This window comes from Lytechinus variegatus, chromosome 14, assembly GCF_018143015.1.
Source record: "Lytechinus variegatus isolate NC3 chromosome 14, Lvar_3.0, whole genome shotgun sequence".
NCBI classification, from domain to species: Eukaryota; Metazoa; Echinodermata; class Echinoidea; order Temnopleuroida; family Toxopneustidae; genus Lytechinus; species Lytechinus variegatus.
In genome coordinates this window covers 26,991,189-27,009,788 of record NC_054753.1, presented here as the reverse complement: position 1 = coordinate 27,009,788, position 18,600 = coordinate 26,991,189, and the positions used below count along the sequence as shown (strand labels likewise).

The window sequence follows — 18,600 nt, the reverse complement described above, 5'->3', positions numbered from 1 at the left end:
AAACACCTCCTATACTCTGCACAACCAATGTACATGTACGTGTGTGTGTGTATTTGAGTTTTGTCAGACGTGTATCAATCATGTATGATTATTTACGTCTGGGACCGACCTTTAACGTCACCATCCGAAAGACGTGATCAGGGCTCGAACCTGTGCATCAATTTGTAACTTCCCCACAGCTTGGATTACAGGCACACGCCACAACGCCCAGTTACATACTGAATTATTTCTTTTAAATATATAAAAGTGGAAATATTGATAGTCGACATTCTTGGCTAATCGGAGCCCCTATTGGAAGTACAAAAGTGAGCCCCATTGCTATAGATTTCACAGCAGTCTTTATGATCAGGGCTCTGTTGCATAAAAGTTTCTATTAGGGTAACTTTGCCATCCAATGGTAACTACCATGGTAACGCTGATCAACAGCCAATCAAAATCAAGGATTCCATGCAAGTTACCATTGTATGGCAACGATACCATAATGGTAGCTTTTGTGAAACAGGGCCCTGGTATGGTATGCAATTTCTTTGGCTTTTAATCCATCTTAAATCCTAGCTCAAATTTAAGTATTCGTGTACTCTGAACATCAAATGAGATATTTTATTTTTCTTCTTGAATTTGATGTTAAAGTAATTTCAAACAACTTAATCGTAAAGATATTTCTTTCAAAACATACAAAACGCAAAGTTGCCATAATGGTAGCTTTTGTGCAACAGGACCTTGGTATGGTATGTAACTTCTTTGGCTTTTACTCCATCTTAAATCCTAGCTCAAATTTTAGTATTCGTGTACTCTGAACTTCAAATGAGATATTTTTTTCTACTTGAATTTGACTTTAGGACTTCATCAACTTAATCTTAAAGATATTACTTTCCAAAATATACAAAAGGCAAAAAGAATTAAAATGATGATTGTACACGATACTAACGCACAGTGGGCTGCAGAAGATAGGGGATTATGTCGGTTTACTACAAATTATCAGGTAATTTTTCCTTTGCTTGTCTTGCTCCAGAACCACGGTGCTTCAAGCCGATAATGACAACATCCGTCACGCCTGGATTCAGGCGTTACAAGCCGGTATTAACTCGGCTTTCAACAGTCCTATCGCTAAGACTCCACCTGCTGCCTTAGAGAGAGAGGTGAGTATGTTATCCTAGGGTGCATTTCATGAAACATGTAGTCAGTGATTTGCTCTGGAAAGTGTTATAAGCTACTGAAATCCTTGCTTCTGATTGGCTGAAAGCGACTTTGTCAGTTAAAATCATGGAAAAAATACTTTATGAAACACTCCCATGATTTTGCATGCAAGTCTGTAGATTAAATTGAGACAAATAAATGGTAATAAATAAAAGAATAGATAACTAATATTGAAAACTTATAATAATTGATAGCATTAAAAATGAAAAAAACATTGATAAGAATGTGATAGCCAGTGGAATTTGAACATGCTTGCCAGGCAGTAACTTTACCATCAAACACTGTTAAAAACATTTCCCTGAATTTGATGGATTTCTTTTATCACAGAAAGCTTCAGACTCTCGGTTAAAGCAAGCTGGATGAAGTGTTGATTATATTAATATTTTTATTATTTCATTGTCTTCTTGTTTTTTTTATTATCTCGTAGGTCAGTGCTTTTGATAATGCTTCACCTTCTCCTGTCAGTATCCAACTCTCCAATGAGTCTAAGAAAGAAGGGATTCGAGCTGAGATCATGGCTATGCCAGGAAATGACAAATGCTGCGACTGTAAAGCTGACAGTAAGATACTTTATTCATTTATTTTATTCATTTTATTTCTGGCAAAAGGAATACAAATACATTGAAAACTGAAAGACCCATTGACTGGTAGCCAGAGATAGCCATAAGGACACTGTTTCCTATTAAAGGCGTTACTTTTGAGGAATCTGCAAGAAATTTATCCACATTGTGCTGCACTGAGCGCTTGAAGGCTGCTTGAGCTACAGCCGGGGTAATGATATCCAAGTCCTTTGGAAGTGCATAGAGAAGTTATTCATAATGTGCTATTCGCTATACAAGAACTGACTTAATCAAAATAATTGATGAATTGTACCAAACTTTATTACTAGTAGGTCATAAGCAGGTGATATATGAGATCTTAAATGATTCGGGTTGATGAGGTCCAGGACCACATAGTTTCTCTGGTATGTATGTGAAAATGTCTTTTGCTAAGACACAGGGCTTAGATTAATCCAATCCGAAGCCATCTTAGGCTAGGTACTGGATGCCCTGTTGACTGGCCTTGATGCCCCCAGTGGCCTTGCCTAAAAAATATAAAGTATGTAAAGCATGTCTACAGATATTTGGATCATGGGCCAAACTCTAAGGTGTGCAATGATCTTAATTTTTTTCCTGTACAGATCCTAAATGGGCAAGCATCAATCTTGGTATCACATTGTGTATAGAATGCTCTGGTGTCCACAGAAGTCTTGGTGTCCACATATCAAAGGTCAGGTCATTGCTACTTGACCAATGGGAACCAGAAACATATCAGGTAAGAACTGTGTTTAAATCTTGATATCAACTTCTTTATTTCAATAAGCAACCGGAATATTGCATGTGATGAATTAATAATGGTATGGTTGTTAAAAAAAAACTCTTGATGTCTGATCCCCAATATGCAGACCCTTCTTGAAATGGTTCATCTTGGCCAGGGGCTTGTAACAGTGCCTTGTAATTTGCAGTAAAAGCATATATGATTTAATTAAATAGCCACTGTACCCATCATGGTTATGAAATAGACTTTCTTTCTGGCTTTATCTTCTGCTGAAATATGTTGCCAATTTAAAAGTTGATCAGTGATTTATTTATATTTTTTCCAGGTGATGTTGAAACTTGGTAACACAATAATAAACAGGATTTATGAAGCTGATCTGAGTGATCTATCATTGGTCCACCCTTCACCAGGATGTAACAGGTTAGTGTTTAATAAATCTCTTTATTGGAAGAAAATGGCATTTATTAGCTTGAGCCCACAATTCAAAGCAAAATGAATTGAGATTTTTCATAACTTTAAACTTTTTTGTAGTGTGATGCAACTAATTTATAATTGCTTCAAAATTGCTTCTTTTTTTTCGATCCTTGTCTTCTCATTATTTTTTCCTCTTAATGATGCTTCTCCTTTTAGTTCAAAATAAAATAATTATGATTGGTATGTCCCGCAATAATTTGATGAAACAAACTCCCATTTTACATTTTCTCATAAATAGCAATGTTCGTGAGAGCTGGATCAAAGCAAAGTATGTCCAGCACCAGTTTCTTGCCAAGAGGTTAACGAAGCCCATCGTGAAGAGGAGAAGAAAAAGAAGAGGAAAGAGACAGAGTCAGAGTCATCTGGCATCAGCAGATAAGATGTCACTTGGAAGTAGGAGCAGTGATGGTGCGACGGGCGATGATGAAGAGGGTGGTGATGTGAGGAATGGAATGGGAAAAGGTATATAAAAAGATGGATGGATGCAGAGATGGATGGAGGGAGGGATGGATGGGTGGGTGGGTAGATGTAACTTGGAAGAACGAGCAGTGATGGTGTGACGGGGGATGATGAAGATAGTGCTGATGTTACGAATGGAATGGGGAAAGGTATATAAAAAGATGGATGGATGCGGAGATGGAGGGATGAATGGGTGGGTGGGTAGACGTAACTTGGAAGGACGAGCAGTGATGGTGTGACGGGGGATGATGAAGAGAGCGGTGATGTTACGAATGGAATGGGGAAAGGTATATAAAAAGATGGATGGATGGATTGATGGATAAACGGATGGATGGATAAATGGATGGATGGATTGATAAAAAGATAGATGGATGGGTATACAGATTAATGGATGGATGAATGTAGATTGGAACTTGGAGCAGTGATTTAATGGGCACCCAGTTATATGTATATATATAGATAAATGAAAAGATAGCTAAAAAAATAAGTATCTGAATTTGTAACAAGAACCAAACTAAAGAATACGCAACAGCCATTTTATGTTCCCATAAATTACATACCCCACCGCGTCGTCCCCCCCCCTCAAAAAAATATACAGAATTTTCTTCTAATTCCTCTTTTTGATACCCCAACTAGTACCGACACCACAAGCCAGTTGCTCTTCATACAATAAAATCCTACATGTACATGTTTATAAGCTGTATCATTTTGTTCTCTCCAGCAGGCGTGTCAAATGACAGTGGTCTTGGAGGAAGCATAGACAAGATACCACCTGATTTAAACCATGATGAAGGTAAGAGGGAAGGAACATATTACTCATTGTCAAAAGGATAGAAACATATTCTACTCTCTGTACACTGATATGTTTTAGGGCACCCCAACCCCCCATGTTAATTCAAATGAATGAGTATTTAGTTTTTTTAGCACCCAGACAAGTTCCTCTCATGTGTTACGTTGTAAATAGGTGTTGTTGTGGCTCAGTGGATAAGACTCCGGACTTTGGACCACAAGGTCCGGGGTTCAAATCCCACTGCAGAACTTGTGTCCTTTGGCAAGCGTTTATTCCTTGAATGCTCAATTGTTGGATCAAGATAGCCGTGCTAAAGGCAGGGTAATAGTATGCAGTGCTTGAAGACATTTGTATTAAGCGCTATATAAATTTCGCACATAGTTGTTATCATAAATATGCAAACAGCTGTAATAATGAAACACCAACAGTTCACAAGTTTATAACTAAGAATTTTTTAATTGATCTGTTGGACCTTATCTTGCTCCTCCCGTCATGTCTTCTTCTATTATCAGCAACAACATATTATCCACTATTATAATTGCCTCTTATCATCTTGACATTTTCGAACAAATTTTTCAAATGTCTCTTTTCTGAGCACCGGCTTTGTCATCAGAATACAATTATTAAACAGAGATTATTGTCTGTTTTCACAGGGGAAGCAGATGTTATACATGTATAATGCCACTGGAAAGTGCCTTATGGAAAAGTAATCATCCTGCTTTCCCTGGCCTGACAGTTGCCGAGGCTATTAAAGCAGGCTAAGCAATTTCTTGCTTGTACACCGGATTTTGCTTACCCCTATAAGACGGTAATGTTACAGGCATTCCCAATACTTTCCACAAAGTCTGGGGTCAACAAAATGCACTCTTCGTGAAAGATGTCGTCAATCTGACCGGAAGAATAATCATTTTGTACTTTGTATGGAAAAGCAGATAGCTTTAACCATCTATCTTTCTGTGCATGTGTAGGACTCGTAACAAGTGACAGCTCAGAAGGAGAATTAGAAGTACCTACTTCACCCTTAGAAGGGGATCCTATCACCGCACAAGAACTGCTCTATCTGGTAAGCCCAACACCCCCCCCCCCCTCTCAAAAATTGAGATAGCGGGTAGTATTAGAACAAAATGTCTAATCCAATCCACTTGGAATTTGATAGAGCACCTTTTTGGGGGGTTACAAAATACATACACTACTCCATGTTTGGGCCACTAAAACAATTCTACACCTAAGATGGTCAGCTTAGTCCATTGCAATCAATTGTTCTCGTAGCAAAATAGATGAAATTTATTGGCTTTCTTGAACTGGTCAAAAGAGAATCTACTGTTTAGCAAGTAGATTTGGGTTGCTGATGCTGCCATTATTCCTTAAAAGCTTTTTTTTTTTTATTGTCAGCGATAGCCTTGCTGAGCTTCATGTGGTGGTTCTCATTGCGAGGAATATTACCTATCATGGGGGGATCGGTCATTTGCGAGGAATATTACCTATCATGGGGGGATCGGTCATTTGCACATGCTGGGCCATCCTTATGGAATCAGTTGCCATATTCCATTCGTAGTATATCAAATATCGATAATTTCAAAATTACTCTAAAAACCCATTTGTTTAAAATTGCCTTCCAGTAGTTTCCTTTCATTGTCATGACTCATTCTTTTTATCTTTGTCCCTTCCAGTACCGTGTAATTTTTCTCTCATTTCCTTTTCACAGCGCCTTGAGCACATAATCAATGTGGATTTGGCGCTTTAGAAATACTCTCTTTTATTATTATTATTATAGGGTAATGCCATGAAATATGAATGTCAGACGCCCAATATGTGGGACCTCCTGAAATGATTTGTCTTTGTTTTCAGTTCAAATGAAAAGTTGGAAAGGTCCCATGGATAGGACATTAAATGGATGCCCCGTGTAGAGGAGAATCACCACCTTTGCATGTTAACCCTATCTAGGCCGGGGTATTTTTGGAGTTCATATGGCCGGGGGGGGGGGGCCTCCCAGCCCCCCCCCTTAAGATCTCGGTCGTCGACTGCGAGATCGCGCCGAAAATTGGCACGCGGGTTGCCTGGGACATAATCTACAAGATCGTATTGTAATTTATTTCATGAGAATTGCTATTAAGTGATTATGCTAAGTTATGCGTAATTAGTATGCGAAATTATACCTGTTCCTCTATACTCCCTAAATAAAGCTCCAAATGTACTAATTTTTGGTATAGAAACTCTTTAAGGTGTTCTTAGCAAGTGTAAATGAAAAAAATTGCGATATCAAATCATTTTCTTATGTATTATATTGTTTGTTGGAATTTCTTATGTATTTCTTTGGTTTTTTTTACCTTTTGTTTTTCATTGTTTTTTCAATGAAATTTGTTGTGGACTCTTCTGTGATCATAAAAAGCATAAAATAAATACATTTAGACCAGCAAAACTAAAAATAATCATGCATTTTGAATTTTGGTTCAAAACACAATTTGCATTGACTTTGTACACGAAATCACGTTTTTGAGCAATTTTTGGTCTGACATGCACTTACATAATGTTGTGTAATTTCGGAACCACGTACCCGGGTGACACAATATTGGTCTCAAAAGTTGCGCAAGACTTGAAAGTAAAAAGTCAGCAAGCGGCGCGGTCAAAAAATTTTGCGTGGCGAAAATATTGCGCGATTCGTTAGGGGGGGCCTACTAGCCCCCCCGTCCTAGATAGGGAATAACCTGCATTATTGGTATAAGAGTAAAGGAAAACCCTGGTGTAGTAGTCCACCTGCTTCCCTCAATCAGTTATATCGGGAGAAGAGACCTGCGGGCCATAGTGATTCACTTCGCTTTCTCCTCAAGGCACAGATGAATGCCAAACAAATATTGATATTTTATGGAGATACCCACATTAATGTTTTCTTATTTCCTCCAATCTTTCAATGTGACAGGGAGCCTGTAATAACAGTGAACAGGTGATGATGAATGCAATAGCACACTTGGCAGATATTAACAAACCTGATCATAATGATGATATGAGAACGGCATTACATAAAGCTGTATCATTGGTAAGTAGCTGATCATTCGTTTATCAATGTTTGTTCATGCAGCCTTCATCAATTCAGCCTTCCATTCATTTATATATCAATTCATTCATTCACTCATACATACATCCTTTCATTCATTCCTTCCTCTATCAATTTATTCATCTATCAATTCATTCATTCTTACATTTTTCATTCATTCATTCATTCATACACTTCCCATTCATCCATTTTTCGTTCATTCATTTATTCATTCATTCACTTACATGTATTCATTTATCCATTCATTCATCTATCAATTCATCCTTCCATCCATTCGTTCATTCATCCATCCATCAATCCATCCATTCTCCCATGCATTTATTAATTCATTTATAAATTATTTTATTTAATCATCTACATATTGACAAAATTTATATATTTTTTTAGTCTGCCAGTCAGAACTAAATGCTAAATCTTGTAATTCAAAAACACATTTGAACTTCCTGAATACTTGATTAAATTGAATTCCCAAACCTGCCTAATTTTTTTTATTTTTTAAAGGACAAGTCCACCCCAACAAAAACTTGATTTGAATAAAAAGAGAAAAATTCAACAAGCATAACACTGAAAATTTCATCAAAATCAGATGTAAAATAAGAAAGTTATGACGTTTCAAAGTTTCGCTTAATTTAAAAAAACAGTTATATAAACTAGCCAGTTTCATCCAAATGAGAGAGTCGATGATGTCGCTCACTCAGTATTTCTTTTGTTTTTTATTGTTTGAAACATGAAATATTTTGATTTCCTCATCATTGTCATGTGAAATGAAGTTTCATTCCTCCCTGAACACATGGAATTACATTATTTTAACATTTTGTGCTTCAGGCAAGGAGGTCCTAATCATCAAATTCGTAAAAATGGAAATATTGTATAATTCAAACAATAACAAACAAAAGAAATAGTGAGTGAGTGACGTCATCGACTCTCTCATTTGGATGTAACTGGCTTGTCATATAACTCTTTTGTTAAAAATAAGCGAAACTTTGAAATGTCATAACTTTCTTATTTTACATCTGATTTTGATGAAATCTTCAGCATTGTGCTTGTCTAATTTTCTCTATTGATTAAAATTAACATTTTTCTGAGGTGGACTAGACCTTTAAATTTTTTTTTATTCATTCCAGGGAAGTTTAACTTCAGTGGAATCCCTTCTACTGAACGGTGCCAAAGTGAACATACCTGATGCAAATGGAAGGACAATACTCCACTTAGCTACCATGCTGGGAAATACAGGGTAAGATAGAAAAAAAGAGAGATGAGCAGAGAGATTGATAGAGAATGATAAAGAGGCAGGAAGACATGTATAGACGCGAATTCACAGAGGTGGTTTTGAAAACCCACAGTTGAGTCCATGTTTTATGCAGATTTCCTGTATAAATTACACGTATATTAAAAAATGTCCAATGCTGATGCGCGCTTTTGTCACAGTTCGCCAAATTGGTGCCGAGGTTGTTGCTGAGGTTGTCCACGCTATTTTATTCATGAGTCCACTGTTTTGAATTAATGAGTCCGCTCTTCAAATAGTGGACTCATGAATAAAGTAGCGTATCTAACCATGGTAACAGGCATCAATTTGACACACTATGGCAAAGCGCACATCAACATTAAAAATTTTCTATACGAGCTATATTAATTTTCATTTATGCAAGAAATCTGCATAAACAATGGATTCAACCGCGGGTTTTCAAAACCACGTTTGAGAATTCAGGCCACAGAAACACAGCTAAAAACAGAGATGATGATGAGGAGAGCTAGTGAGCTATGCTTCTTTGGCAGCACTTTCAAGCTGATGCTACATGTAAGACAACAGAAATACAATGCATTCCAAAAAATGAAGCACTGGAAAGTTCGAAGGGGCTTCATTTCAGTACTTCACCTAGTGGCTGTTTCTGCTTTACATGCTTCTGTCGATGTTTTTTTTTGGCCAAGACCTTCTGCAGAGACACAATTTAAGCTTTCTGATTGTCCATTCTTTAATGTAGAACTTTTCTTATTTCTTAATTTCTTAATGTGGCCAAAAGTTTGATACACAATCGATATTAATCGTGGAGCGTTGTGGCCCAGTGGATTAGTCTTCGGACTTTGAAACAGAGGGTCGTGGGTTCGAATCCCAGCCATGGCGTAATTTCCTTCAGCAAGAAACTGATCCACAATGTGCTGCACTCAACCCAGGTGAGGTAAGTGGGTACCGGTAGGAAGTAATTCCTTAAGAAGCTGTGTGCGCTATGAACGCCTAGCTTAGCCGGGTAATATAGGAGCGCCTTGAGCACCTAACAAGGTGGATATGTGCGCAATATAAATATCCTATATTATTATTATTATTAATCCGATCCTTGTAATTCTGTAGTACTTTGTTTTGCTTGGAAAGAGCACTACGCCATTCAAAGAATTATTAGATTCTAAAGCTCTTCCAAGTAACGATCATTCTGATAATTCTTTCTTTCAGGCTGGTATGTTTGTGTTTAAAGAGAGGTGCAGATCAAAATGCAAAAGACAGTGATGGACAGGTATGTCTTTTCTTTCTTATTTCTTTTGTTTTTGTTTATTGTATACAAATTTCCAAGGGTTAAGGATATATAAGTTACATATGACTTTTGATAAAAAAATAACAGGTAAAGGTCCAATAAATCATTTGAACAAAGTATCTGTGTCCCAGTGTCACGAACAGTTTTAGCAATCACTAGTTTTGCCATGAAAAAAAATGATAATAGCTAAAATACCATCTGCATATTTCCTCCTTGGGCTTTTTATATGCAATGAATAACTAGAATTTTAATTCGTCTTACGGACGAATTAGGTGATCTGTCTGTGAATCTCATGATCACAATCTATTTTTTTAATCATGATCATCATTTCAATGCAGATCAATATGAATATCATCACAATAAACGTAGTTTTATCAATGAAAGGACCTGTTAAATACTGTTGAAAAACATTAAAATAAAAGGTTTTATAAATCTTGTTTTTCTAAAGAATGTCAATTCCAATTTAGCAAGTAATAACACGAAATAGTGAGCATAGTGTTGACGAAAGCAAGATTCTAGAATCCAGTTTTGAAAAAAAAAATTAAACCAGTATGCATTGACCAGTATTTAGTTGCCTCATGAGCAGTAATGACTAAATGACATTTAATTTCTTACATGACGATATGTAGATTTCATTGCAAGATATTATACAAGCATGCCTTACATAGCAGGTTGGAGCAATTGCATAGACCAGGTGAATAGAATAGCAAAGCAATGAACACTGACGGAGGCATTTGTTGCATTTCTTTCTGGAGTGCAGCGTTAGCCGTGTTCTTATAACAATACATAGCCAACTCTGAAATACCAGTTGCTAGTACACGCATTGTTGTTTTTTGCATGTATTGAATCGCACAATCTAAAAGAATAATCAAGACATCAAGGTTGTTACTAATATCTCATTAAATATAAAACAATCATGTCACTTTAGTACCAATGAACTTTTTCTTATCATTTGCAGAATGAACCCCAAACTGGCTTATAGGGGTTACACGCAAAATGAGACAAAATTTAATATAAAAAATAATAGATGCTGATGGGTTTCGATCCAGGGACCCTCGCATTACAAGGCAGATGCACTAACCATCAGACCATAGTAACTGCCATACACTTGCAAGGCAACGATAAAATATAACCTCAAATTGAATTTTTAAGGTGAAAGTTATATTATAAATTATACTTCTATACATTGTTAATATTTATGATGATCTCCTGCTCAAAATATTACAAATGTAACATAATTTGGAAGAATATATAATTAACTACAATATGTCGAAAACCGGGCGAAAAACGACCAATGATTACGGAGTTATAGTCATATTTGAAAAATTATTAAAACGACATGAAACAAAAATTGAAAATTTTAGTTTTGACGCCAATTTGAAGACGTTATGATAAAATGTATTGTCAAATGTGACATGAAATCACATCTACAAGTCCTACTCTATCCGAATATAAAAGAAAATTTGGGGGTCAACGGACTATCTGAAGAGTTATATAGAATTTTGTAAAAGCATGTTTTTGCACATATTTGGCCTATTGTGAACGCGCGCTTGCGCGCGTAATTCAAACTTTGACGGAGGCGCATTCCTTTATTACTGGTCGTAGAAGGTCGGTTAAGGTATCAACTTATTGGGAATTTCATAAAGAATGCATTGATGTAAAATAAAGTGCAGTTGTGTGTTGCGTAAAGACGTTACTTTGATCAAAAAGTGATTTTGAGCATTTTAAAATTTTGACGCGCGCGTACATGCGCGTCGTGACCTGTAAATGACCTTTGATGACATGGACAGTTGACCCTTGATCTGAAGTTAATTTGATGTTAATATTGTTAATTTTTGATGATTGATAATGGAGATATTGTTGATAATGTGATTTTACAAAATGGCGCGTAGATGACGTCACGATGACCATTTGACGTTGAACTTGTTTCGTACACATTGTATGATAACTGTCCATAATTGATAATATTTTGATGAAAATTGATTGAATAGTTTTGATGATTTTGGTGGAACAAGAAAAGGGTGGAAAAAGAAAAATAAATAAAAAGAATAAATAAAGAAGTAAATAAAAAAGAAAATTCGTAGAAACACACAGCGTTCTCGCTCAGAAAAAAATTCACCCATGTCGGGGTCTTTTGCTGCCACTCCCGGGGGTTGGGTGCGGAGCACGGAAGCGACGGCCTTTTCATGAAATAGAGACGCCAAGGGAGCCCCATTGTGGCGTATTTTTAAGCCCACACAAATGCACATAAATGCTAGGCCTGGGAGTAAACATCGATTGATCAAATGGTTCGATTGGCATGCCGCCAATCACCAATCGATAAGCAAAATTTACACAAATCGAATGTTCGGCAGATCCCGATTATGACATTGGGAGAACTCACCCAAGTAATAATAACAAAATGACAAGAAAACAATGATGACACTTCATACAGGTTTAAAAATTATGTTACCGAGATAATTTTTCAAAAATAATCAATGATTGTATTACATTCACAGTTACACACCAACATGAAAGCGCTCCGAATTTTTTTTAATCCCACCCAACCTTGCCCTCGATACACAAAATGAGTTCATTGTCTGCGTGCACAAAACAATAAGAAAAAAAAACCAAGCTCACTTGAGCTGATTGGACCTTCGGATAGCCAATGAAACTTTTGGGGAAACAAAGAAGAAGGCAGTGGTTCCCTTATCAGGAGAGGTCATGACTTCAGAAATAAATTGACCCCTCCCCCATCTGTGTGTGTGTGAGGGAGAGAGAAAGATAAGAGTGGGAGCCGGAGAATTCCTTTGTTTCAAAACAATAATGCAACCTTTTTTCTATCCCCCTCACACAATGAAAACTACATTCCAACATGCGCCCGTCTTCACTGGTACTTTCTCGACTAGTCTCCAAAAATAGACCCAGTTATACATGTAGGTTCAAATGATAAAAAATCGTAATTTTAAAAGGTATTTCAAATTAAATATTTTGCAAAATATTTTTTTGAAATACATGTGTAGAATCGTGGGCAGTGCCACAAGTGGGGGCGGGGACATAGTGTGGGCAAGGGATGAAATTGTTCAAGAAATGCTCCACCTGGGGTCAGTCTCAAAGAATAGTTCATGAATGAGTTGTTTACATCTTTGGGCTTTGGAATTTGCACTGGCTGATCTGGGCTGATTCATTCATATGCAGGGGTGTGGCACTTGGAGGGATGCATGCATAATACCAGAGTACCAGCATGGATTTAGGAAGGATTTTCATTGGAACAATAAACTGAAAGTTTTAATCTCATTTCATGTAGTTTCTTTTGATATATATATCATGGAGAAGGGGAAAAAGGTCCTACTTTCATTTATTCTAAACATGTGACTTTGATGGAGATTTCACCATAAAGTAGGTCAACTATTGTGACTTAAAAGACCTGATTCCCGACGAACAATCGAATCATTCGATTATTTTTTCAGGAAATAATTGAATGGTAAAAACGGCAATTGTCCCAGGCCTAACATCCATGCACCATAGCGGTCATGCACAGTTCTCAAACTCCTTTGCTATTCGTTCATTGTGTGCAGAGAGGGCGGGATAAAATGAGACACAGTACAACTCCTTTGCTATTCGTTCATTGTGTGTATAGAGGGCGGGATAAATGACAAACACAGTACAAGTACATGTTCCTTGTATATACAATGCATTTATTCCAAGTTCCACTCCCATCATATCAGTAAGCGCAGCTACCGGTAGGTCATGGAGCATAGCCGGTGTGATGTGCGGGGCAGACGGGGGAATAGGCAACGGAACGACTGTACCGTGCCGTCATATGCCCGCAATAGCAGCCGCGAGCTAGCTGGGCGCCTTGCCACTTTCCTAGCCGTAGTAGGCCTGTAAGTGGTCTTAAGTTGGTGGGACTTCGGCGCAACCCGATAATGAAGTTGCTATCACTAAGATGAGTTCATGGAGTGTATTATTTTTTTCTGAATATTTCCATTTAATTTTTCCACGCATGTCGCTGAAATTTTACGCATGGTTCCACTTGGTCTCCATTTCCGCACGCATGGTGTTTGCACCATGCGTATTATACACTGGCGAGAACGCTGGAAACACAAGAGGTGATCTGTCAATTGACAGATCACCTAATAAACCAAAATCTTACTTGTGTATACTAATATTATAGAGTTGTGCATTTCTTAAGCATGTGTATTTATTGTTTCCTTCATTGTTTTTTCTTGATTATTCCACAATTTTGAAGTAATCTTCATTGAATTGTGGAAAATTGTGGAAAATCATTTACACTGTAATTGAATTGATAATGAAAAATGCTTTGGTTTTGACTGTGCATTGTTTATTTTTCCTATTCTTCGTCCCTCCCTTCTTGCTTTTTGAGTGTCAAGGGCAGATACAAAGTGTGAACTGCCAATTAAGTTCTTACTACATGTTTGTACACCTCCCCATGTGCGAAAATAGAAAATAGATTAAGTAAACTGTTGTTATGTGACCTACAGTGTACAGTAAAACTGTAAGATAGGTGTTATTTGAATTATTTTGAGCACATTGTGTTGGTAGAAAAAGTCATCTGAACACCAAAACACCAAAAACAAACCATTAAAGCCAGACCAGGATGATACTGGAATTGTCCAAGGATCTTGTCTTTTCAAAGTGCACTTCATAATATCCAATTTTACCATGATAATGAAATTGATTTTGTATTTATAGACCTATTCTCTCTTTATTTTCAGAACCCTCTGCAGATCGCCATCACAACAACCAATGCAGATATAGTCACATTGTGAGTATTAATCCGGTGTATTTCTTCTAATTTTCTTCACTTTGCAGAAGAGATAAATTTTTGATAATTTTGCATTCGTTTGTTTATTTGTTCATATTGATTTTTATATGCATTTCAGGAAAGTATCTGACAATGTGTGACTCCAAATGTGTGTAAACTTCCTGATTTTATGAACCCAAATTTTTCTAGTTCACATGGAAAGTTGAAATAGTCTCAAATTATCATGGCATGCACAGAGGCGGAACCAGGATTTTGAAATAGAGGGGGCTCACGCAAATAGCAAATTTTGAAGTGGGACGTATGACTATGACTTCAGCCAAACAGATCGAATGATTTTGGTAGTTTTAACCCTACATGTACAGTATTTCAATTGGGCTATTTCAGGGGGGCAGGGGGGGTAAACTGTTACAGCAAATTTATTATTTTAACAAGTTTTATGAAATGGGCCAGTGGTGACATCCCCATCAAGGTGGGTCCATGAAATCTGCTCCAGCGACAATTACTCCACTTTAAATTCCACACACTAGTGGAATGACCAATTCAACCCTTGATATCACACCATAACCTACATGTATCCTAAACCTTACATAAAACCCTCTTGCAAACCTATAAACCTAATCCCATATCGTAGACATAAAAAAGCCCAGAAAATGTGTAATCCAAGGAACGGTCTGATATACCTCTGCCAAAATTGGTTTTTATAGATCAATTCAATTTTTTTATAGTTCGATTCAATTCAATTTATTGACCATTAAAAAGACATCAAAATATTTACAAAAATAACATGATACAACAAATTCAAAATGTAACAGGTTACAAGTTTCTTTAATGGTCAGGACCCCTAAGAAGCAAGACTGCTTATAGCCGGGGCCCTACAAATATACAAATAACATAACTGATAAAAAAAGGGTTATAAACAAATACACACACACACACTTTTTTTTTATTATAAGGATCACATACTTGATATTAGATCTGACACAAATTTAGAAATTCTAAGGATGTTATCCTGCCATCCATTCCTTTTTAGGTAATACCTCTACCATCATATTATAATCAGCTCTTTCATTATATATTCATGATAAACTGGATAAAAAATCATTCATGAAATATATACTGAGACTTAACACAATTTTTCTTGTTTGTTCATCTGCTAGGCTCCGGTTATCTAAACTGAATGAGGAGATGAAGGACGCTGAGCTCGGCAATCCCAACGATGAAACGTTCCAAGATGTCTTCCAAGATTTCACAAACCTTGCCCAATACGACCCTCAGAAACTCAATCGGAATAGATCAAGCGATGATATGGTATAGTGACAACCTAAGATCAAAGACTGTGAATTCTTGAGAAGCGAAGTGTTCAGTATCTTCCAAGATTTCACAAACCTTGCCCAATACGACCCTCAGAAACTCAATCGGAACAGATCAAGCGATGATATGGTATAGTGACAACCTAAGATCAAAGACTGTGAATTCTTGAGAAGCGAAGTGTTCAGTATCTTCCAAGATTTCACAAACCTTGCCCAATACGACCCTCAGAAACTCAATCGGAATAGATCAAGCGATGATATGGTATAGTGACAACCTAAGATCAAAGACTGTGAATTCTTGAGAAGCGAAGTGTTCAGTATCTTCCAAGATTTCACAAACCTTGCCCAATACGACCTTCAGAAACTTAATTCAATCAGATGAAGCAATGATACAGTATGACAACCTAGGATCAAAGACTATGAATTTTTGAGAAGCGAAGTGTTCAATATTTTCTTTGAAGTGGATCTACATGCCTGCCTTATTGTTTGATTAGGTGGATATCTGGAGGCAGAGTAGCTCATTACTTTAATGAGTGGAGAAATTAGTTGGGTTTTTTTTTTCAGAATCAGGGAAATTCACCCGTTTTGGGTAACTTTTGTGCTTCGTAGTACAAGCTTCAGCGGACCACTATCGTAGCTAGCTTACAATTAAAGATTGCTTTGTGATTCTGTTAAAATTCATTATCATGCCAATAAGATTAGAATTTTAAGTACATCTTGGAACTCATCCTGCCTTGACAAGGATTTGAACCTAGGTGCCTGTCTTGCATGACCGCTGCTCTACCAACAGAGCTACCTGAGCTATTGCCGAGACAATTTAGCATTCTCACATTAGCCGGTCTCTTGTTATACCATGAAAAGTTCAGCCATTGTTGCATCATTCAAAAGATAAATGCAGTTCACATACAAATATTCATGTAAAACCCAAAATAATCAATTTACTAGTGGGTTATTTAGTTTCTATCAAATACATGTAATCAAATTATTCGGACAGGTAGAATTTCACTTCATCACCTTAATGCAAATCATTTACAGGAAATATTTATTTTCAAAAAATTTTCATACTGGATTTTAAAATTTTATTTGAAGTTTGTATTTTCATAATGTATTCTTTAAAGTAACTCACTCATTCTTTGAATGAAATGAGCAATAAAATGTAGAGAAATATACATGTAGTTGTAAATAAATTGAATCCAATAAATGAATTTGTACATGCAGGCAAAGAATTACTCGGTACCAGTAATTGTCAACATGGTGAATAATTAGCCACCATGTATACTGATGATTAGATGTCGTAAGCAATTTAGATGTAGCTATCTTTTTTAAATTGAAATTGAGAAGAGATATATTTCTATAAACCTTCTGCATATGACATCACAATCTCATAGCGCCCTCCCTCAGAGGATATAGGAATGTGTATAAACGGAGTTGTCAGAGTTGCACCAGCTGCAGATCACCAACACATGCAAGGCAATGGATTCAGCCTCTAAGATGGCGGTACAATGATGTCAAAGCATATAGGTCTGATAAGTGCCATGGAAGTGTTGGTACATCCCATCGCTTGAAAGCTAAAGGTGTTTTTATATTGCCTGATCTTGCACCATTAAATTTGCTTTAGTATGTTTGGGGACGAATGAAATCACTGAATATAAAGAAAATCAATTCTTGTTAAATTAACATCTCTACAAAGTATGGTATTTGGTTTTGAGAAAAAGACAGTAAGAAAGAGAGAGAGAGAGAGAGAGATAGTATGATAATATATTCTGTGCACTTTGGGTCCTGTGTCATAAAGACTTGTTACAGTAACAATTTCAGAATTTCTATAGCAAATTTACTATCGGCCAATCAGATACAATTATTTCAATAGCTTTTAACTGTTTTTGTAAATTTGTTATTGCAACAAGTTTCATGAAACGGGTCCCTGAACTGGCAAGGTGCACAAAACATGCACGGACCACCCTGTATGAGTTCATCAAGCAGCTTTTCTTGGGTGATTTATGAGCAAATTGTGTTTCGAGCCACGATTACACGAACTGTTGACCAATTGTGGAGCAGCAAGGTTTATCGTATGTAAAATATGACTATTTAAAGCATGGACCTGCATTTTGATACTCAAGAAGTTTTATCATAATTTGTCATTTCTTCGTGATGAAAAGTACTATGATTAATGTATGTCATACGCACTCACACTCAGTGACTTTTGTGTGCATTATATAAATATATATATGTGTAAATATATCCTATCATATCTTATTACATGTATACAAATATCTTGCCTTGATTATTTTTTTTCATTGTAAGTTAAATGAAATTATGCTTTAATTTTGCTTTTTCATATCCTTTGAAAATCATATTTAAGTGAAATATATTTTGAAATCTTTTTGATATTTACTATAAGGTGATCAGTAATTCAACTGTGATTTAGTATTGCAAGATGCATTATAACTAAATGACTTGGAAAATTTTGCTTATGTCTTTATTTGAATGTGACAGTAATGTGCTGTATTGTATTTAAAGTGGAATATATGCTTTATGTTCTTCTGTCAATAAAGATGTGTGTTGTTTTGTAAATGTGTAATTATTTTTAAATACTAGAGATGAAATTGTGCAGTAAATTATTAATGAAGCCTCAAATATTTATGCCAAGAGATGCACCAATAGAACATATATTCAGTGTATTGGCTTGATCAACTCAATGGGGCAGGGCC

At 36.4% G+C, this 18,600-nt stretch overlaps 1 protein-coding gene across 2 annotated transcripts in view; it reads left to right on the top strand.

Annotated features, from left to right (window-relative positions):
• The window catches only part of LOC121427234 (arf-GAP with coiled-coil, ANK repeat and PH domain-containing protein 2-like), a 66,365-nt gene extending 48,191 nt beyond the window's left edge, over positions 1–18,174 (top strand). Inside the window, exons 14-25 of one of the 2 annotated variants that reach the window (XM_041623538.1) lie at positions 1,013–1,139; positions 1,625–1,757; positions 2,378–2,511; positions 2,840–2,934; positions 3,227–3,450; positions 4,172–4,240; positions 5,206–5,300; positions 7,155–7,271; positions 8,414–8,523; positions 9,736–9,796; positions 14,533–14,582; positions 15,740–18,174. In XM_041623538.1, the coding sequence (XP_041479472.1) occupies positions 1,013–1,139; positions 1,625–1,757; positions 2,378–2,511; positions 2,840–2,934; positions 3,227–3,450; positions 4,172–4,240; positions 5,206–5,300; positions 7,155–7,271; positions 8,414–8,523; positions 9,736–9,796; positions 14,533–14,582; positions 15,740–15,896 (1,372 nt within the window). In that variant the 3' untranslated portion in view covers positions 15,897–18,174. Of the gene's footprint in view, positions 1–1,012; positions 1,140–1,624; positions 1,758–2,377; positions 2,512–2,839; positions 2,935–3,226; positions 3,451–4,168; positions 4,241–5,205; positions 5,301–7,154; positions 7,272–8,413; positions 8,524–9,735; positions 9,797–14,532; positions 14,583–15,739 lie in introns of both variants that reach the window. The other variant, XM_041623537.1, reaches the window with a different exon arrangement.
• Positions 18,175–18,600: the final 426 nt, after the last annotated feature.